Below are 23,229 nucleotides of genomic sequence, written 5' to 3' on the forward strand. Positions count from 1 at the left end.
AAATTGTGGTTGAAAAATGAGAGAAAATTCTTCTATTTATAGTAAACAAAGGGTAGTATGAACAAGCGTTTTTTGTGTCTTATCGGAAAAGTCATGACCTTTCTGAGAAGTCACAACCCTTTCGAAAAGTGACAACTCTTGGGAAAAGTCACAACTCTTTGGAAAAGTTACAACTCATTGAAAAATCACAATCCTTTGAAAAATGTCACAACTTATCAGAAAAGTCACAACTCATCGAAAAAGTCACAACCTATTATTATTATTTTGTAATTTTTATTATCTCCTCCTAGCTTCAAAATGAATTTTTCAAAATAAAGTCGAAAAATGGGCTAACGTACATTGGTAGTTATAATCTTATATACAATTCATCGATTGATTTAGATCATAGAATTATTAGCAGATTTGATGGTTACTGTTTAGTGCTAGTCTTTTTAATATAGAAGAATTTTTCGAATAGTCAGAAAAAGAAAATGAAAAACAGAAACAGTACTCTCTTGTAAATTATAATATAAAACACACTTTTATATTAAACTTGTATATTAAGTAAAGTAAACAAATTAACAAAATAAAATTTAATTTTTTTGTGGGGCGGGACTGGTCTTGCCCGGGTTGAAAATGAAAAAAGGCTAGGTGGGACGAGGCGGATTAGAAAAGTTGTTGGTTAAACCTCCATCCACCCCGCCCCACTATCATCCCTAGCTCCGATGGATTGTACCACCGTATTGTGTAAGATTTTCTTTAATAGAAACTTTGTAAAATAATTTTGGGCGAAATATGGTCGCAAAATTTGAACCGATCGAAATAGTTGATTAATAAATGGGTGGATCATTAACTTTTTCGAATGTAATTTGAGCTGAAATGAGTTGGAGCAAAATAAGCTAAACAATGATAAAAGTGCACAAATACCTTATTTTGATGCCACCATAATTTAGGTATGAATCTTTAAAAAATGGATAGTTTAGGTGTGTTTCACAAACTAACGCGTGATAGTTTAGATGTGTTTCTCATGCTCCCAATAATATAGGTATGACTTCAAAAAAAAAAGGTGTGTTTTTGATACTTAACTAAAAAAGACACGCCAATGAGTTATGCAAACACAGCTTCTAGAGAGATCAGAAACCTTGGCTTCTTCTCATGTGATGCTGCTACTTCAGCTATCTCTTCGAGCAAAGCCTCTTCTAAAATAATACTGTTTGATGATTTTCCCTTCATCGTTTTTATGAAACTTTCTTACACAATTGACTTGACTTTTTAAAATGTTCCTAGGGGATATTAAAAAATTGCAAGTTGAAGATTTAAAAAAAAACCATCAAAGAAACTAAAATATAACATTGTTGATCTCATCTGTAATGCCAACACACAAATTGTGGTCTCAGATTTAAGCTTACCATTATCTTTCAGGGTAAAATTGTTGGCAACATTATACATGCGCTTAGAACTTTGAGAAAAAGGATTTGCTTCTTGTTAGTTATCAGTGAATTTCCCAAGCCATATTTGCCTTTGCAAACATCATTTACGTGTTTATGCCTTTGTTTGCCCCTATGATTGCTCTTACAACAATCATAGTATCTTTCCTGGCATTTGTATTTATATGTATGATTCAAAAGCAACACTCCAGCAATTGGATCTCATTAAAGATTTGCAAAATGCAAACAAGAACAATTTACAAGAATCAGGGAGGCTACTAGGAAGGTGCAGTCATGTATGGTGACTGTTCTGACAAATAGGGAGTATACAAAAGACTAGTATTCACAAAATTTCCCACAGCCTTTGGCTTGGCCATAAAAATGACAACTACCCCTTGAATTCACGGGCAATGATACATGGGAATGATCTACGGGGGCAAAATCAAAATAGGAACCCCTGGGTGAGCAGGTGGAGCAAGGGGCTTTACGAAAATGAAAAAAGTAACGTTTAAAGGGGGGGGAAACCCGGATAAAGTGAAACCCTGTACATATACCTCTATATCTGTCCCTACCTTCCTGAGGCTCTAGGGCAACAATAATATACAGAAACCCAAAAATTTTAGCAGCCGTTCATCTAGTACTGCTAAACCTTGAAAAATTCACCAACTTGCCATGAAGTGATGCCCTCGGGGATAACAAGCTTCATCTGAACAATAAAATAAGCAAGAATTAGCCGATTCTACCAAGTATTACACCATGTTTTACACTTCAACAATCCAAAATGTACCAAGCTTACTTGAGGTGTCTAAGTGAAAAGTCAACTTTAGAGGTCCACTGATGGGTTTCATCTTTTTCTAGAGGATTTCAAGTATTTCATTCCTCATATTTGGATACCGAAATTGCTAATAGACTAACTTTAGTACATATTAAGCTAAAAGAATGTTTTACCTGTACACCGCTGTTTCCCAAGCATGCTGCCCTTCAGGGACTAATTAGCCACCAAGGAATTATCCATTATCTGTTGAGGACAGTTCAATCCAGTCTACAGTCATTGGGTCTAGCAAACGAATTGCTATTCCCTGCTTGCAGAACCTGACTCTGTTGCAATGGTGATAACTGCTGCTGCTGCTGTAACTGTGGCTGGGTCACTGGGGAAGAAGGTTGCAATTGGGAGGATTTTTGTAGCCAGTTGACACTATTATCAGGCCCTGTTGGAGACAAGTTGCCTGAAGATCGTCTTTGGCTTACTCCTCGGTTGACTTGAGGCGCTGACTCACTGCCAGCAGAATTTGTAGGGGGAGCCCCTATTGAATCAAATAATGGTTCTGTACCCTTCCACTGATTAGTGTTCAGGGTTGAAGCATCTGCAACATTAGTTGCATTGTTGCACTCCTGAGGCATTGAGGTGATTACACCTATCTGAGAAGTTTTGCACATAGAGCGTTGTTCAGCTTGAGATTCACCAGCTTGCAACTTCTTTGATGGATCTGAATTTACTACATGGTTCTGCTGCAAAACTCGTTGTACAGTTGCTTGTTTTTTATTCATCAATTTTGGCTGTGGCTGCACCTGTGACTGTTGATGCACCAATGCTTGGTGGTTGGAGGAACCCAAGACAGAGGACGGAACAGATTGCTGAGATGAATTGGTATCAGAGGCAGCCAATGAGGCAGGACTTTGATTGCTATTACCCGGATTAGAAGGCATCTCCTGCTGAAGATGCTTAGTAGATGGAGCTGGTTGGCCAGAGTAAATCTTAGGCTGGGGCTGTTGCAACTGACTTGAAGAATGAGGTGCCATAGCTTGTTTTCCAATCTGGACAGGACTGTGTGCTGACCCAGAATATAGTCCATGACCTTGCATCAAGCTAGTAGCTTGCTCACCTTTCTCAGCAGATTGATTCGCCTGATTGCTAGAAAGCTCATTCATTAGAGAAGGATCTACCTGCAAGTTCTGGTGCATCATCATGTTCCCTCTGCCAACTCCCTTAAATAATTTAGCTTGTTGCTGAGATTGTGACTGCGGCCGCTGTGGAGGAAGGTGCCTGCCTGCTGGTTGAAGCTGCTGCCGCCCTGTCTGACGTAGTTTTTGCTTGCTCATCTGAGTAGTCAGACTGCTGCCTGCAGTTTGAGCAGTCCGTGCATGCCCATGAGCTGGCAATGTATGAGTTTGAGGTATTGGGGTCATTGAGGTGGGGGATGTCAAAGGAGAAACTGATACTGGCAGAGAAGAAGATTGTGATGTGGTCTTCGGACTGTTTTGTAAAGAAGATGAAATAGGTAGTTGGGGCTGTGAATGGGAAAATTGTTGCTGTTGCAACCGTCGCTGTTGCAGGTGCCTCTCTTTAGCTAATCGAATTGCATAAGCTTGTTGCTGTGGTGAGTTGGTGGCATGATTAGACCCTTGAAGATGAGGGTGATGAGGGCTAAGCATAAGTGGCTGCTGTGAAGACATGGGATGTGATTGCTGATGATGAAGTGGATATGGATTGACGGGAGAGGCAGACTGGTTGGGAAAAGAGGAACTTAACCCACCAAATGGAGGAACCACTTGGCTGCTTCCCTGAGAGGCCTGCAGCTGAGGCTCAGGAACCATCATTTGTCTCTGAGCTTCCTGATTCTGTGGTGGCTGTATGAGAGATACCCGAACAGTGTCATTGAATTAAACATGTAAGGACTATATGGCAACTGCAGAGTTGAAAATTACATGTTGATAATGTGCTCCTATGTATCAGCATTCGGCAACCACAAAAAGAGAAGAAAATGATGCAGAAACTAGAGCCAAGCAACAATTTTTCAACGAAACATGCAAAGAGTGGTGAGACACAATAGCTTGGAATGCATCAAAATTGCCTATTGGGAAGTTAGATGTCCATAACATGCTCCTTACATCAACAACCACAAAAGACCAGAATGTGATACAGAAACTAGCATCGAGTAACAACTTATAAATTGTGGGAGTGAATAATCTTCATAGAACACTCAAAGTGTACCCTTAGCGAAGTCATGATAATCTTATATCTGAACGCAGTTCACTGAAAGCTAACAATCTTTACCTTTCGCAGATTGTCTCTTCTTGATTTAGCTATAGCTGTGATTTTGAAAGCATTCAACACATATCAAATGACGCAAAGGTGAGAAGAGTATTACCTCCCTTTGTTCTCTATGCAATAGTTAGAAATGATTAAATGAATCTCGCTCACAAACTTCTAATTCTTTAATACATGTTTTTCACATAAAAATTTGCAAGTTTGCCCAACTGAACTGTTAGGTTCACATGTTCTCCATCCATAATCATGTGGACTCTGCTCTTCAAAAACAAAGTGACTACAGATAAGGTTGTAACAAGTCTCACAGGTCATAGTGGAAAAAAGAGGAAGATAGTTGTAACAAAATAGCACAGATCTATAAGTCATCTCACAAAGTACTAGAAATCCTTTAAATTGAATCAACAAGGAAACTTTTTGTATGCCAACTTCACCAATGAACCAAATAAGAGCAACAAGAGAGAAGCAATCAAAAGCCAGCAGCTGACTAACCCGCATCATGCGCAAACCATCGCGAGGTCTCATCACTGAATTCACCTGATTAGAGCTCACTCCAGAATGCATATTCACACTGTTTGGCAGTGCTACCATCCCAGGGGAAACCATGCTTCCAGAATTCAACATAGACGGTGATGCAACTCCCTGAAACCCAGGCCTCGCCATTGGAATACCTCTATTAACCCCACCCATCATGCCCGTGCTGTTGCCACTGGAAAGCGTATGAACACCACCACGATCAGTGGTTGCAAGAACTCCAGGAGCAGACATATTGGATTGCATATTTCTCATTTGATTATACTGCTGCAGTCGCTGATGTTCATCAACTGGAAGAGATGCAGATCTAGGAACATATCTAGCTTCCCTGGGAGCAGAATTACCCATATTGGTACATGATAAGGAAAAGTCAAAACATAGTTTTTAAGTATAATCCATTCATTACCTAACAGATGCATTGAGGGGACTTGATGATGACGGGAAGTTGTTTCCACCAATCATACTGGAGGAACCCTGGACTGCCAAGTTTGCACCAGACACTGGGAGCACTGAGTTCAATGCACACTGACTTGAAATAGATAATCCACTTGGGCGCGGACCTTGGCATCCAACAGAAAGATAGTCTGGACTAGGCAAGGGTGCATCATCAAATAGGTCCAAAGGTCTTCATACAACAAACAGAAGGAACCAGAAGAAAAATAATAATGAAGAGTTAGCTTAGCTTTAGTTATTACCAAACTTGAGAAGTGTCCAATTCTCCAAAAAAGCATATCACAGAAAGACTTACGTAAGAATAGGTCCTCCGCTCAGATTATTTGGACAAATTTGTGAAAGAGCATGTGTGTGAGAATCATGTGGTTGCTGGAGTTGTCTTGGATCATGTTTATAACCCTTCATTGAAACAGGAATGCATACATCAACTTGGAACTCAGATGTATAATGCAAACAAACAGAAAATGGATCCCTGCTTTGTACACATAAGATACTTTCTAAACGAATTTCAACATTCTGCATGCTTGTAAAACATATTCCCTCCCCCATCTCAATTTATGTGATGGTGTTTGACTGGGCACGGAGATAAGAATGAAATGAAGACTTTTTATATGGTTATAAATCATCTCATTAAGAGTGATAGGGTGTTTGGATTGGCTTTTGAAAGTAGCTCATAAACTAAAAGTCATAAGTTGGTGTCATTCTTTTTGCTTTTGGGATTGACTAAAAAGGAAAGAGTAACACATAAATTGGGACAGGGGGAGTATAATATTTTCTCAGATTTCTAACTTATACTCTGATTTACATTGAAAGTGCACAGATCAGATAGGGAAAATCTTCATCAACCTGAGGGAAATTAGGTGGGAGATGCTAGAAAAAACAAGGGATGTACTAAATTGTTGGAGCAGAAATGGCAATTTAACCAGTCAGAAGGAGAGATGGAGTATTGTCCAAGCATGCGTTTGGTGTAGTGGACTTGGAGAGAAAGAAATCAGAGATGTTTCGAGGACAAGCAACACAACATTCAGAAGTTGAAGACGAAATGCTTAGTCCTTAACTAGTTTGGGTGTAAACAAGAATATTTATAGAAGCTGAAGATATTTTTGATGTTCTAGACAGTATGTAAAAGGCTATACTGAAAGGAAATTTTACTTGTATCTTTCCTTACTTATGGGAGACTACACAGCTTCTGTAGTATACCTGTTTGTTTACAGTGTTACCATTCTCAAAAAAAGACTTATAATCTGATTTCTAAAATTGCTAGGATGAAATAAAGACACTGGTCAAGGACCATATACCTAGTGTTCTGATTACTGTATTGGTACTTTTTGAAAAATGGCACCTCACTCTTTCTGTTGGGCTCAGAGTGGGGGTTGTTAAGTAAGGGTATTTCATTCATAATAATAGCACCAAGCAAGCAGTGTTGACAAAGGAGAGCACTTAAGCCCTAAAGCGAGGTTCAAAACGTGTTGAGCGCTTCACCTCGCTTAATGTGCGCTTCAGTGTCATCATCAAGGCTCTAAGATATGCATTTCCTTCCTAGTGAGCCTCTCCTAAAGAGGTGAAACTAAACAATCGATTTTTATTTTTTAGGAAACTGGTGATGTTGTATTCCTCAGCATTAAGGATATGCTGGAGACCTTCAAAAGAGGAACAAAAAAAAAAATGATTTTACACGCTATCATAATTATCTTTTCAAATTCTTTGTACATATATTTGACATTCATGCTTTATAATTATTAGTCTTGGACTAAACATATATATTTGTATTTTTCTCCATTTTGCGTCTTTTTTCATTACATCCCACGCTTCATAATTGTAGCTCAATTTTTTAAGCAACACATTGCAGAAAGCTTAATCTCACTTGGTCCTAGTATGATAGACAACCAAATGGCAACACCAATTACCAAAACCACCTGGTATAACAATTTCATACATGTGTCATGAATATGCCTGAAGAAAATGAAATCATTCCATGTATACTGAACATGCAAATAACAAACCAGTAAATTGTAGCTCAAGGACCATGAAATAGGGTCTTCTCTCTAATATCACCAAGAGGCTTAGACTAACTTTATTTTATGGAGAAATGTTAATGCAAGAATACCTGATTCTTTCGTAAAAGATATTTCTGCCCGATCAAGATCATCTTCTCAAAATGAGATCTAAGGGTATCCTCTTCCATTGGCCCCTGCAAACGCTGAAACAGTTGCCTGGCACTTCCCTGAATGATGTTTAGCATGTTCATTCAAAATTACTGAAAATGGGGGGAAAAAGTAAACATCAAGGTAAGAGAAAGGAAAAGAAATGTTGAACCTTGGGAATGCCAGGTAATGTTGAAGGATAGGGTTGAGATGATCCTGAATCATCAGCACTATCAGCACCATCACCACTACTTCTGTCCATCAGTATTTTGTGCTGTTCTTTGCATTCCTTTGGCTTGCGGTAGATACACTGCACTTACTCGAGACAACTCTTTAGGAGCAGTGAAAAGATAATGTAAAAGACAGAAAAAAAAGGAGTTAAGCACACAGTAAAGAAAGTAGATATAGGAAAGTTTTAAAATCATCTACTGTTAGAGTAGTCTGGCTAAAAGATGGTAAGAGAACTCATGAACATATGCTCACCTTGAATTGTAAAGTACTGTTGAAAGCATCACTTACAAGCTCCCAATTTGGACCCAGGTCATGCACTAGGACAACAAGTGCCTAAAATTTTGATGCCAATTCCATTAATAATACACATCATGCCAGAAAAACTACAATGAAAAAGAAGCAGAAGAAAGGATATATCAAATAAAAAAGAAACCAACCTGGTCCTCAAATAGTGACCATGGACTTCCTGAACCTGCTTGGCCAGCAGACATCTGCAAGAGATTGCAAATATCAAATTCATTCTTATAGGTGGATAAATCTTCAGATTATTCCTACAAACAAGAGCAAATTGAAACGGAGCACCAGATTCTAGCATACACAAGTACCTTCAAAGCTTTGGCTCTCCTACCCTGATCCCTACCACTAAGCATTCTCACAAGTTTATTTGGGTTGGACATGTTACTCATCTGGGAAGCTGCTGGAGATGGAACAAAACCACCAACAGGGCCAACATTTTCAAAAGAATTTTCAAGTGATTGCCTCATCATCTTTGGTTTCTTTGCAACATGCTGACCGAATAAACCTTCAAAAGAGAGTGCCATTAATACAAGAAGGATATTTAGTATCAAGCTATTAATCTGATGTGCTGGTAAAAAACCATACCATTACTACCGTTGGAATCAAGTTGATGGCCCTCCAATCTCTTTCTGGAAGAATCCCTCTGAGACCAAAAAAGTTATAAACAATCACATAGATGTTACAGAAATGTGTGTGTGTGTGTGTGTGTGTATACATAACATAACATGACACAACAGAATAGAATGTACACACACACATACAGAGAGAGAGAGAGAGAGAGAGATCTGGTTATCAACAATGCACATTAGCATTGCCATTCTCAAAACCATCAAGAGGATGATACCATACTTCTCCAATACACTGAATTGAGTCATGAACAGCACAGAGGTTTTTGTTACAAAAAAATTGGGTTCTGTTAATCACAGCATATTCACATACTCCAACGGCAGGATCAAGAAAGAATATGTAACATTTACCCCTCCAACAACAAAAAGGAAAAAAAATGGAAAAAAAGTACACATATGCAAAGAGATACATCTATGCCCAGTAAATGATCAAGAAAACAGAGTTTGTTCGAGCTACCAGCGACGTGCAGGAAAAGAGAACAGGGTCAATAGGTCGACACAAAAACCTCCATAAACTAGCGTGCAATACTAACAGATAAGAAAACTAACTTATAAAGTGAGCCGCTATGAGAAAGAAAAAAGAATAAATTACAAGTCATTGAAACACACCTATAAGTGGATAACTTCTCTACTGAACTCTAATTGAAGAGTGCAAAAATATAGAGTATAGCTCAGTTAGATTCACTATGTGAACAAGAAAAAGGAAATCACCTGCTCGTTTTGAAAATTAGAATCAACCTGCCATCGCTGTTCATAAGCGGAACCCTGCATCAATGAGAATACAGTCATCAAGAAAAAATAAACATTGAGATCCTTCCAAATCTAATTAAAGAAAAGTTGTTTACTGAAGACATAGCACTTATCAAGTACCAGAATCTTCACTTTTTTCTTCTTTTTAGGTTTTGAAACTTCAGCGGAATCAAATGGTAAATGCTTCTCGAAATCTCCCACTGACTCAACTTCCAAATTATTTGGCATATGTGATCCCCCATGCAAAGTACTCTGATCATCCTGAAATGAACTGGTATCGCCACTTGAAGCATTAGTTTTGATTGGCAACTGAGCACATCCAGATGTTGTAGCACTGTAAGGACTAAGAACTCTTTGCCTCGAAGCAGTACGCATACGCTTTGTTGGAATAGACGCATTAAGATTGTTAGATGGCCTTTTTCCTGGTTGCATAGATTGATGAGTACCAAGTTTGTATTCTGCACGCTGTGTAAATGGTACATCAGCGCGAACACCATATGGTCTTCCACTATACGTCTTAATGTGGATCTTCCTTTTCTTCTGGGAAAATCTTGATGATTTGTTACCTTCAATGGCAACTGATGTATCATATGGACTTGTCTCTCCTTCATCCTCTTCAAATGCGTAGTCTAGAGAACCAATGCATAGAGATTCAGCAAGAAATAGGACCAGCTAGAAAAAACAGTACATGGAGGCAACAACCTCCCAAGAACATAAAAGTTTAAAAAGAGAACAGAAAAGAAAGAAAACCTGGAATGGTATCGTATGCCGATGTCTCCACCTCTTCGTGCATACTACTACCAGTTTTCTGGAATTTCAAATAATAGACTAGCATCAACCAGTATGATTAAAACACAATACGAACAGCTAAAGCCAGAAAAGATGGTGTTGGCTACAAGGTCAGACTGAATCGTCAATTATGCACAAGCTATCAATCATGAATAAAACCAGTACCTAGTTTTAGAAACATCCTCTGTTCCAAATAATCTGTCCTACTTTCTATTGAGGATTATGGCAAAATTGTCTAAGGAAACATACTCCATACACAATACAATACTTGTCCAATAATCTAAGATTAAAAAAAGGTGCTCCACTACAACATTTAAACTATAAAACATTCAAATAGTTTAAAGATCAACTAACTATATATACACCTTTAGACACATATGTAAGTATTAAAAAAAATTATATGCAAAATATAACTACAATTATTACCTTATTATTTATCATGCTCAAACAAAATGGGACACCTAAATTTGGAAGAGAGTAATAATGATTACCAAAACAATAAACTCTTTGACAAATGCACAGGAAGAAACACGTCATGCTTGGTCCTTGTTACTCCCATCACATGCAATTTCCAAGTAAATGTAATCTTTTAAGATGCTACAGCTTTTGCAGGATGTCAGAAAAACTAACTGGGAGCAAGACACAACAGCCACAAACTATGTTCCTCTGTTCATTTCTCAGATGCAGACAATCAACCACCAATAATGGCTTGGATTAAGCTAAAATTATCTTTAGACTACAAGATTATAAGTAAATTCCTCAAGAAGTGCGATGAGCTCTGTCAAGCTCTTGACCACAAGTTAAAACAAAAACATGTGAACCACGAAGAATTTTTCTGTGTGACAGGTAATGCAAGGGCAAGAAATCACATTTCCTCCTGTTGTTCTACTCTTTTAGTCAAAGTACAGCTTAGATTTTGGACTGCATACTGTTCATGCATCTTAATACAAAATCTAAGTAACTTCCTTCACATAAGAAGTATATACAGAATCAAGAAAATAACTTGGTTGTCAAACAAACAAGTTACACCAAAAGTTCAATTTCCCCCATACATAAGACAGATAAATTTCCATTTTAAAGAAGTGCGTTCACGACTCATGAAATCCACGAAAAAAGAAAAAACGCCAAACTGTAAATTCTATTCTTCCCCACAATCCACTTATTATTTTGGTATTTATCCCCTTAGGCAGGAAAATATACAGGCCAATAAAGGATTACTATAAAGAATGTAAACCTTTAAGAATAAAAGGACGCCAATTTTAAGGACAATTAGACACAAGTTGGGTACGTGAGAGACACTGCACTTGCAACAAATGTTCACAAGTTCAGTTATTCGATTCACTTCCTGACTCTGAATAAAATAAAGTTGGATTCTCCATTATAATCTCATAATACTTGTATCTAGGCCAAGGTCCACCAAATGTGTTCGATGAAACAGGCAATTTGCAACTTATCAGGTCAGAAGACGTAAAACCAAGCATTTGTGAAATAGTGATTCTCAACATATTACCTCACGGTGAAGCACATGAGATTCTATAGACTTTCTGTAGGCTTCCATTGCTCCAAATGAGACAGCATAGAAGAGGTTCTCCTGCATGAGGGCATGAGGATCACTTAGAAGGATTTACTTTTCTCTGAACCAAAATTAAATGAGTATCACCCCAGAAAAGGAAATGAGTGAGCACTTAAGTCAATCCCTAAAATATGTTCCTGGTGAAACATTAAAAGACCAGAGAGAACAGAAGACATTGACATGTAAAACATATTTATACTTCTCCCAAATGATCTTCCCGAGGCACATCCACAATTCCACCATCAGACACCCTCTCTGGAGTCACCGGAGCTTCAGCAAGGCTTTGTCGAACATCAGAGTCATTGTATTTCAGAAATCTCATGGCATATTCCCTAATAGCAAGAGCATGATCCTTTCTAGAAATTGGTAGCTCCAGTTGTTTGTTTTCCCCCTGCAAAGTGCATAACAAAACTATGAATTAAGGACCAAAGATCTTCTCTCTCCAGACTTTCATAGGAAGCAAGTACACAGGAAAATGCTGAAGTTTGACTAACTGGAATTAGTAGCTTCATGAGCATTGATATTTGTTTTAAAGGTTGCTCTATCTGATTATAACCAGCTAAATTTAAGTTTCTTCTTTCTAAAGAACAACTAATAAATTCTCCCAACTTCAATCCAGTTGCATTGAGATCACATACATCGAGGAAGCTCTTCAAATCAAGCAACTTACGTATACAAGTTCAGAATTAGTACATCCTGTAAGAAATGTTTCCAAATTACCCAATACTTACGTGGGCAGTGAATCACATAATTGAGAAATATTGTTAAATCGTACAACGTAGCTCATAGAAAAACAGATCCAATGTAATAGAAAGGCAATGAAAAAGTTGCTGCAACTCTTCCTAGTCTAATAACAGAGCTCATAAATTTATTTATTTTTGACAAAGCAGAGCTCATAAATTTCATTGTTAGAATACATGAATAATTTACATAAGTATGTTTCAAGCAATTCCATGAAGATAACTTTAAACTTTAAATGATTTGGTTCATCCTTCTATGTTAATTTAAAGGATTGGCCTTAAATCAGGTAATGATGCAAACCTATATCTGCATATAGCAGACTATAATATCATATATATAGTTAAAAGCACGAAGGACCTTAGCGAAATATTGTTGTTTTTTTCATCCCTTAAAAATAAATTTTACATTGGATAGAATTGTCAATAAATTATTTTCCTAATATCTAGGGACAGACATTTAATTATTTTTTCCTCATATTTAGGACTGCAAAACTAACTATCTAACAAAGCTTTAATTCCATTCATGATATTTTTCATCAATCCTAATATTTGGGAGCTTTCCATATTACTTTCCCTTATGTATGTCCTAATATAAATATAAAAATAATGAACTTCAATACTATACATGCTATGGGATCAGCAATACTATTTTATTTATAGCTCAAACAACTTTTATGCATGACAAATAAATGTTTTATGATTTTCGGAGTCAATTTAATAATTGATTTTACAATACAATAAAACACCTTTTTTTTAAAAATGGAATGTTTAGTGCCGCCTCTTCAAAAGAGGCTCACTGGGAAGGAAAAATGTCATAAAGCCTTGATGGTGACACTGACACACACATTAAGCGTGGCAAAGTGTTCAATATGCTTTGAACCTCATTTCAGGGCTTAAATGTGATTTAAGAGCACCCTTGACAACACTAAATTGAAGAAAAAAAAGTATTATGACACTGTTACAGATAAACCCCATGTAGTTTAAAATTAGAACACTAACAAGTTACACCTATTATATTATAAAAATCCCACATTTATACCCCTATGATGTTACCCCTCTTTCTAAAAGCACTTGGACCTTTTATAAAATGAACTCTCAACACAAATGAAATTTCATCAAACTAAGTACATATAAGATAAATTCAAAGCAGAATAATAGATAAAAAGCTAAAATAAAAAGAGAAATTTCTATAAAATAAGATATAGTAATTAAATAAAATTAGCAATAACTTGCATACTCAAAGTGCAATAAACTTATTTTAAATAGTTGGTATATCTTAGTAAATAATTTGTGTTTGTTTCCTATTTATGAGTTTCGAAAGATAAATGTTTCAAAAAATGATTATTCTTTTTTGGTTGTTGGTCAAAGGCATGAACAAATTTTTCGTCAACGTTTTGATCTTTCTATTAAAATATCAATAAAGTAACTTCATAAAAAATGTTCCATTTACAATTTAAATTCGTTGTTTAATAACTATATAAATCTAATTAGTTACACATAAACCTAACAGGGGGTGTAAGTGTATGATTTTCACAATAATCTAAATCTTTATGTTGTATTAAAAGCATGAAGACCTTTAGCGAAATGTTGCTATCTTTTTAACCCTTTTAAAATAGTGTATTTTTTTTATTTTTTAAGCCCGCAGTCGCTACCCTTTGGGGTAAAACCCCTGCTCCTATGCAATAGCTCGCAAACCACACATGAGAGGTAACCCGCACTAGGCAAGCCCTATTGCGACGAGCTCGACCAAGAAGGCAAACATCTTGCTTTCGCTGGCAAGGGGTTTCGAACTTGAGACCTCCAACATGGAAGTCCCAAGCCCAAACCACTGGGCCACCCCGAAGGGTCCTTTAGAAATGGTGATTTAATTATTTTTCGTATATTTAGAACTTAAAATGAACTTAAGTTAGGTTATTAAATCTTTACTTATTGATATTATGTATATCCATATATATAGGACTTAGAAAACGAAGATGACTTTACTTATATAAATTGTGTAAAGTAAATATATGGTTAACGTGAAAATTGACTATTTGCCTATATTTAGGACTTTAAAAGTTTTAGAATTTTAGCTCATATGTAATAAATACTATTTGATATGATAACTTTAATCATCTCTTACCATATAATGATATGAAGGGTTTCGCTAGTTAACTTTCTACACAAACATTGGGACAGTCTTTCTAGAAGCAATTTTCCTTCATAATGAATTCCCTCCTAGAGATTGATTACACATTTTCAAGAATTGACCAATTCTGTAATTGACATTAGTGTCCTTCCATAACATAGAGATTCCACGTATTTCAAGAATAGATCAAGTTTGTATTTTTGTACTTGAAACAATATGTTAATAATTATTTGAGTGAAATAAATTTTCTTTTTTGGAGATATAATGAAGCTGCTATTTATTGTTTTAACAAGAAAGTTTGAGTTCAACTGGTCCAAGATGTTTTTAGTAAGTCTAAGGTTGATCATTTTTGGAGAAATATTATTGGTGTTTCCTTCTTTTTTTTCAAATTGGTAAATGTGTGTGTACATACATATATATATATATAATTTTTTTATGATCGTGGTGTCCGAACCAGTTTTCGCACACTTCGACTAATTCCACGGGATATCTACCACCTCCCACCAACAATAGATATCATAGGACAAATGAGAAGAATCACCTAGTGTTTTTTTGTCTCCACTGAGTTTTGAACATGAGACCTCAGGGTTTTCAACCACTCCATCGACCACTAGGCCACTAGGCCACAGGTGCTAGAACTTGTGAATATATATTACTGGCGTTTTGGGATTTTCATTCATTTTAAATAATTATTTTCTTCATATCATGATATGATCATATAGGAAAATCATTAAACTTTTATGTTTTGTTATGTATACATTTGTTTATTATGGTGATGTAGGTCAGCTTGTGCGCATCTCCATTATCTTGTTAGGTTATCTATTACCTTTCCCAAGCGCATATACTGAGTAACTTTTCCACATACTTAGATAAATGAGAAAATATTATTATTTTATTATATATACATAAGATATGGATAGAAAAGTTTGAGAGTCGTTGGTTGAAAATCCTCACTTCAAGTTAAGTTAAATTTATGGTTGAGGGAAGCGATAAGCTATAATGAAAAGGTGGCTACATGAAAGTCAAAAGAAAGAAAAAGATCTAGGAAGACAAAATTTAGATTGTTACGTTGATTAAGATTAAGGGAAACGATGAGCTAGAATGAAAAGGTGGCTACATGAAAGTCAAAAGAAAGAAAAAGATCTAGGAAGACAAAATTTTGATTGTTACGTTGATTAAGATTAAGCTAGAATCTAATTTGGAGGTCACTTTGGTTTTAAGGGCCTGTTTGTACATGCAATATGATATCATGACCTGAAATCAGATTGATTTGAAGTTGAAGTTTTGTTTGAACATGTAATTTGAATTTTTTAAGTGTATTTATTCTCATAAAACATGAAAACTCAACAATTTGTTTAAACTATCAAAATTTCCCAAATTCTTATGCAATCTTACCAAATAAGCAAACCATAGTCATAAACAAGATATCGAAATATCCTAAGGCACTGCATTGATAAACCGCATATCTCCATGTTCCTTTTATAAATAAATATTTATGATTACAAACTTCCGAATACATATAATTTTATAAAGACCTACTAATCAATAATAGCAACTAGTTATTCTTTAATACATCATTTCACATGGTAGAGACAATCTCTACACATCGAGCATGAGTCTTTTTTTGCTAAATTTAAACTGACGAGTTTTTTTTTTTTTTATACAAAAAATAACTCAAGTTTTACATTTTAAAAAAATTGAAATTAAGATTTGGAATCTCAAATCCTGGTTTTTGGAGAATTTGGGATTTGAAATCATGATCTCAAATCGCATGTCCAAACGTTGATTTTTTTTGTGAAAAGGCAACATATTTGTATTAAAATCAACAGGGCATGTTAAGGCTAAAATTGTAAAGATGTCCAAACAATGTGCATGTCCGCACGCCTACTTAAAATAAGTTGCACATTAAAGGGTAAGAAAATTGACGATTTATGCTTTTTTATAGGTAATAGGTTATGATATCGCGATTGCCACTCAAAATGAGGCATTAATCATAGAGCACAAGACTTTCTGGTAGATAGCCTTTCTTTTTTAGTCGTCGTGCTTTGTTTTTCTTCATTTAGGTCCTTTTAACGATAATCTAAATTAATTTACAGCATGATTACTATCTGAATTGAACACAATGTTTAATTATTTAGGTAAGTTTTTATTTCTTACATGTATTTAGTTCAATTCTTACGTTCTAGATCTATTTGAACTACACTAGATATGAACAAGGGTGGATAAATTACTACAAATTTTATTCTAAGAACAATGAGTCAAATGACCGATGATAATTTTATTGGTGAAAGAAATTATGGGTTACATGTTTTTAATGAATAATAAGCAAAAGAATTCCATTCTCAGTCTTTTTCTGATTTATCATACAAGTCAAATCTTATTTCAAGTTCATGACAAACTCAAGCCACATAAAATTGTTTTAAGAAAAGCATTGCAGTCAAGAAATAAGACAATAAAGCAAAATCAATTATAGTAAACTATTAAGAGTCTATACAAAAAATATTATTGAGATTCAAATTAGTTAAAATTACATTAGTAGATGATGAAATATATTTTAAATGAGGCACCCAAGGGTGTGACCTATTGGTCAATGAAGTGGTTGAGAATCCTGAGGTCTCAGGTTCAAAACTCAGCGAGGACAAAAAACACTAGGTGATTCTACCCATCTGTCCTACCCTTGGTGGACAGAGTTACCTGATTCTAGTTGCTGGTGGGAGGCGGTAGGCATCCCGTGAAATTAATCGAGGTGCGCAAAAGTTGGCCCGGACACCACGGTAATATTAATATATATATTGATGAGTTGTTATTACTTATGTTTCTTACTTTTTCTATTCATTCCAATAAATGTCCCTTCAGTTATACAAATATTTGTAGTAGAATATCGACTTAACATAAGTCATTTTAGACTTTACAAAATCAAGTTTTTCACTCTAAATATTTTTAAAGAATCAATTTTATGATTTCTGTTACTTGACTAATCTTTAAAAAATCGTATAATGATATAATAAATATTTGATAATTTTTTATTCAAAATTAGGTCTTGAAATAACAGTAATATTCATAAGATATTCTTAAAATATGTCATGAAATGGTTACAAGCGCTATGCGCGTACCCTAAACCAAGTAATAAGCAAGTAAACGAATACAGACACACACATACATACACATATGTTTGTGCTTGAGCGTGTATTTATGTGTGCATATGAAATCAGCATAGCATCACATATTTCATACTCAAATGTGAATTTACAGATGGGGTTACAGTACTACATACTACCAATAGGCAGATAAATGTGACAACTGACAATGGACAAAAGAATTGATCAACCAAGAAGAACAGAAACCAACAACATACCCAGTGTAGGGGGGTAGGATGTACTCAAACCTTAACCCACATTTAGAAAGGCTGATTCTAATAGACTCCCGGCTCAAAAGAAGTGTAACCAAAGCAGGATTAAAAGGAAATACCAACAGCAAAATGGAAGAATAAAACCAGGGTATGATTTATTATCCTCCGTCGAAAAGTTGTTTAACCTCATGGACCAGTAAAAAGGAACAAAAAAAAACATATGTAACTAAATAAACAAAAGAAAGACAATTCTTTCAAGGAAGGAAAATAAAAACGTAACAAAAGAACATAATATTGTGTCATCAATGTACCTCAATCGACTGCCAGAAACCCATGACTGATTTGGCCATAATATGGGCTACCTTTTTTAGCTTGCAACTACTATTTTGTTCTTGGAATCGTAACCGTGCGGTAAAAGCAACTTCATGGCACAATTGAGTCGCTGCAGTCATTTTCCAAAGACGTTCCTACATGAAGAGAGACTTTTAAATAAGTGCCAAGTTTGGAAAAACAAACTGAAAAAAATTCCCAGAACCTAAATGAAAATTTAATCATGTTTCAACTATTCAGTATGGCACTGAAAAAAGCTACTAGAAAAGCAGAAATGAAAGAGGCTCCAACTGCAATGGTCAATTAATTCGTACCTGTGCAAAATCATTTGCCAGCCAAACCATTTCCTCGACTACATAATCCCATTGAGATTTCCGCCGATTCTCCAACGGAAAGGCCACAGCAGATAACTCTGTAATTCTTTTACGTTTCGCCTGTTTGTTAAATTGTATTAGATATTTGCAGCCAAATAACACAGTCAGCAATAATTTTACAAGCTCAACCAGAAGAGGATGCGACGTTTTAAAGAATAAGGGAAAAACCTCTATAATCTGTGCCTCTTTCAAGATTGAGTCTTCATCACCCCGTGTAGCAAGTTTAAGGTTGATCTCAGGTGCTTGTGCCTCAGGAGAAGGATTTAAAACTCCATGTGGTGATACATGTTGGGATGGCTCAGGTATTCTGGACTCAATTGAACCCTGACGGCCAACAATACAAACATATCCTTTTTGGGAGTTGGAACTATCACTTGAGTTTGTACTGGGTTTCCTCTCAGTTTCTGATGAAGATGGGGAAATTGTTTCCACTTGGACGGTAATTTTATCTTTTACCTCACTCTGCAAATTAGATTTACTGCCAGCAAATTCTTCCTGTGACGTATCTATAAAATCACTCTGATGATTTTTGGGACCAGAATTGCATATCTCATTAGTGAAACCACAACTGTCATCAGCTTTCACCTCTTTCTGTTCTTTAAGATTGCTTTCTATAACTGGTGTTCCCTCTGGCACAGACAGTTGTTCCTTCAAGTCACCATTTGAGTCTAAGTTTGTTGGGTCGGTAAACGTCTCATTATTAGTATTTCGATCCAGACTATGGATAGCCCGAGTGCGAGAAGATTCTGAATCTAAACCTTTTGTGCCCAATGCTGCACCACTGCTTTGAACATCAATTGGTATGCTTTTCTGCTCGCTCTTTCCACAACTTAACCCATTTAAATGGCTGCTACTAGCTTGATTCTCAAGCTCTGCTGCAGCTGTACACAAGTGACCTTCCTGGCCAGCAGAACCTACCCCTTCTTTTCCCAGTGATGATTGAGGCTTTTCTAGACCTTCCTGAATAGACATTTCCTCGACACCAGTGAGTGAATTCTGATCATGTTGGTTATCCAGCAAACCTCTGGAAGCACTAGCTTCAGGAATGCTATGCGCCAGATCCTCATTCATCAAGTAAGTAGTTGCCTCTGCAGCTTTAACGCCATGTATTTCAGAATCCAGCTGATTATCAGAGGACGGAGTTTCCACAGGCATAAAACCATTTGGCATAGAAGGCAGTGAAATGTTCAAAGAAGATTTCTGGTCTTTTGGATTTTCACCATCAGAAACTAGCCCTTTAACATCTTCAGTAAAATGTTGTGAAGGCAAAGATGTGCCATGACCACCACGAGCTAGAATTATATCAGTGGTACTTGATCTAGTGCCATCTCCATTAGACCGGGGCCTGTGTCTTCGCTTGTAAGCTTTTCTAGGGACGCCAAAAGCAGCAGAAACGCCCAATTCTTTTGCATTTCGACTTCTATCCAACTTAGATGACTGCTCTGACGGAGTAAGATTGCTCCTACTGGGGTGTCTACAGGACCTAACACCTTCAATGAATTCATTTTCACCATCAAATAGCATGAGATTGTCAGCACTGTTGGGTTCACAAAGTTGAGGAGCCCCAAGTCGACCACTACTTTCAACTGAGTCTCCATGAGGTGAAGCAGTAATTGCAAAACTACCTTTTGCTTCACTAGAATGCAGATAGAAATTAGCAATCATAATAAGGATTAGAAAACTAACAGAGCTCTGAAAAATTACCTGGTCACAAACTGATCTGGATGTTGATCTGTCAGAGAAGTGGACTGAACACTAAGTGAAGTAGCATTCCCAAATTTGAAATCCAGTGGATCACCACCCTGCAACAAGGAGAATGAAGTCATGCCAAAAGTTCAAGCGGATAATTTCTGAAAATCTATAATACCCAGTCAAACTATCATACTTGCGCAAGAAATTCTAACTCTCTTCTCTTTTCCTCTAGGAAATCATACTCCTGCCTGTTAACAACAACAAATCTCACTGTAAGCATAGAGGAAGTACTGCAATCATTAAATTCCATTTAGGCAGGATAGAGTGAAGCAGCCTGCTAACATTACCTAAGCTTATTTTGAACCTCATCGATTGGTGATCTCCGTAGAGTAGTTTTGTTACCAATACCAACTCCACCTTCAAAAACTCCTCCCATGGGATCAACCTCAGCATTGGCTATGGGATCAGATTCCGCACCACATCCATGCATTCCCACCTTAAAAGCTACAGGGTCTTTCCCTCCATCAGCACAAGCCTTGATCAAATTCCTAAAGACAAGACAACACTTAAGACACCATGCAGGAGCTGAAACACCAAGAGAAAGTAGTAACAACTGATATTAGCACATAGATAACAGAAGATGTATACACCTTTTGGATTTTGTGGATGTAGGTACGGACTTGTTTCAAAAGTATCATTTAAATGCAAGAATTGGGTTTCTATTACCTTTTGTACTAATGAACTTAAGGCACTATTCCAGGCAGCCTCAATCCCGTCCAACTTTTTCTTGAATAAATGCAAAAGAAAAGAGAAAAAATACCCCACTTGGTAAACAGTCCATTACGGGTAAAGGTGAAATGTATAACTGCAGAAAAAGGAATAATGGCACCAGAGAATCCAGGTCTCTTACAAAGAAAGCCACTTCACAAGTAAGATCTCTGGGATTCAGTTATGCTGGAAACAAGGAAGCATATGCCGCCAAAGTAACATTGCTAGATACAAAACTACCAGAAACAGATATTGCTAAATGGATAGATATACTTAGAGAAGGGAGAGAATGACCATTAGCATATCTTACAATGACTCTATGAAACATTAGGAAAGAGATATAGACCTTGATGAACTATGTTAATGCCTCTTAATACTTCAGAGTACAAACATATTTATAGGTTCAAAGAGGGGCAAGACATGCTCCACCAATTGGTCTACAAATGTATAGATAGTGTAAATATGGACCATCCAGGGACAAAGAACTACATGTCTCAATTCCCTTTCTCACTTCACCTTGCTTTCTACAAACTTTTCAAGATCAAGACAGCAAGTAACATGTCCAATATCCATAGCAGCTATACATTAAGTTCTTATGCAATAGTTATTAAAGAAAACTGATTGAATAAGCTCCGACGGAGGATCCACGTTGATCTTTCCTATATTTCAGCATGTAACAGCAAGTATACAAAAGAAAAGATAAAACTTCCTTACAATATCTTCCATAATATCCATGGGAAAAATCTTTGTACAAATTAATGGTACACAATAGAAAAGAGCTTATATTGAACCATAAGCCACTTGGAGAAAGAAACATCATTCCATGCACACTATAAATGGTTTTCCTTTTTCAAATTTTGATTGTAGTTATCACGGGTGGATCCACAATGTAACATGTGAATTCACGTGAACCAAGTAGCTTTTTGTGCAGATCTATGCACTACGAAATCCACCAAATATCTATAAATATTTGATAGTAAATCCAGTTATTATCATACTAATTGAGGTGTAGGCACCCATAAACATCAAATCCAGGATGCATCTCTGATACTTTTCCAAGATAAATCATTATTACATGTTCTAGTGCGAGTGCATTCACGTGAGTGTGATTGTTCGTAGTCTATACCTATCCATTAAGTATAGCATGTGAAGCATTGAATCTATTAAAAACTAACATCTCAGTCTCTAGAATGTAGCAGTCAAAAAATAAAAGTAGTTCATTCATGATTGCATGTCAACCTAGTGGCACATTTGCGCGACTAGACACCAAAACTCACAAACAGAATTCAAATACAAAAAGATGCCCGAAAGGCAGGAGCATTGTTGAAACTTCCGCCCATGCCTCACGTATTTGCAAAAGCACAATAATTCTATGATCAACAGCTTCAAACAAGTCAAATGAAATCAAGCTCAAAGACAAAATAGTTTCACTTGTTGACACACGTCAACAACTACTTGTCACGTAAAATTGAGCTCTTGTGAAAACAGTTTAAGCAATTTGCACCACCACATATGCAAACTCTCTATTTCACATTCCCCTGTTATGTAAATGAGCAATTGAACTCTAGGGTTTGCACGAAATTGAATGAAGTCCAAATTTTAGGGTTTGTAAAAGTTGGGAATCAAAAGGAATACCTCAATTGTGCCGGAATTGCAGGTAAGGTTAGCAATGCGTCAAGTCTGAAGGTTTCTCCTTGGTTCTAGGGTTTTTCTTCGATGAAAAATACGTCAATTCAAAGCAAAAGATATTTGCCCTAGAATTTGTGAAGCCATTTCAATCTCCTACGATATGCCCCGTTGCTTATACAGACAACAAGTGCCTAAATTGACGTATATACGTATGTATTTGTCGAGTAAAATAAGGTTCTTGGTTCGTCTTCGTGCTCCTTCGTTCCCAAACTTTCTCTCTCTAAACAGTATGTTTTTCTCTCTCTAAACTTCATAAACTATTCGTCCGCTCCTAGTAGTGGGCTGGACGACACGAACCAACGCTTCGGAC

At 36.4% G+C, this 23,229-nt stretch overlaps 1 protein-coding gene across 2 annotated transcripts; it reads right to left on the bottom strand.

The window, feature by feature from the left end:
- Positions 1-1,610: 1,610 nt before the first annotated feature.
- LOC102588720 (chromatin modification-related protein EAF1 B-like) lies at positions 1,611-23,229 on the bottom strand. 2 transcript variants are annotated; one of them, XM_006356721.2, is made up of 23 exons: positions 22,866-23,229; positions 20,810-21,010; positions 20,656-20,710; positions 20,475-20,572; positions 18,939-20,406; positions 18,711-18,830; positions 18,378-18,533; positions 12,049-12,240; positions 11,787-11,867; positions 10,238-10,295; positions 9,608-10,116; positions 9,449-9,502; positions 8,697-8,754; positions 8,420-8,616; positions 8,252-8,305; positions 8,067-8,147; positions 7,756-7,893; positions 7,547-7,663; positions 5,735-5,838; positions 5,393-5,611; positions 4,945-5,314; positions 2,355-4,034; positions 1,611-2,112 (listed from the first exon to the last, which is right to left on the bottom strand). In XM_006356721.2, the coding sequence occupies exons 2-22, from the start codon at positions 20,950-20,952 to the stop codon at positions 2,439-2,441; spliced, it is 5,868 nt and encodes a 1,955-aa protein (XP_006356783.1). In that variant the 5' UTR covers positions 20,953-21,010; positions 22,866-23,229; the 3' UTR covers positions 1,611-2,112; positions 2,355-2,438. The 2 variants fall into 2 exon arrangements, with proteins under 2 accessions (XP_006356783.1, XP_015168580.1); XM_015313094.1 differs by having other exon boundaries at positions 20,810-21,047.

The sequence above is a fragment of the Solanum tuberosum genome, unplaced genomic scaffold (assembly GCF_000226075.1).
Source record: "Solanum tuberosum cultivar DM 1-3 516 R44 unplaced genomic scaffold, SolTub_3.0 scf00229, whole genome shotgun sequence".
NCBI classification, from domain to species: Eukaryota; Viridiplantae; Streptophyta; class Magnoliopsida; order Solanales; family Solanaceae; genus Solanum; species Solanum tuberosum.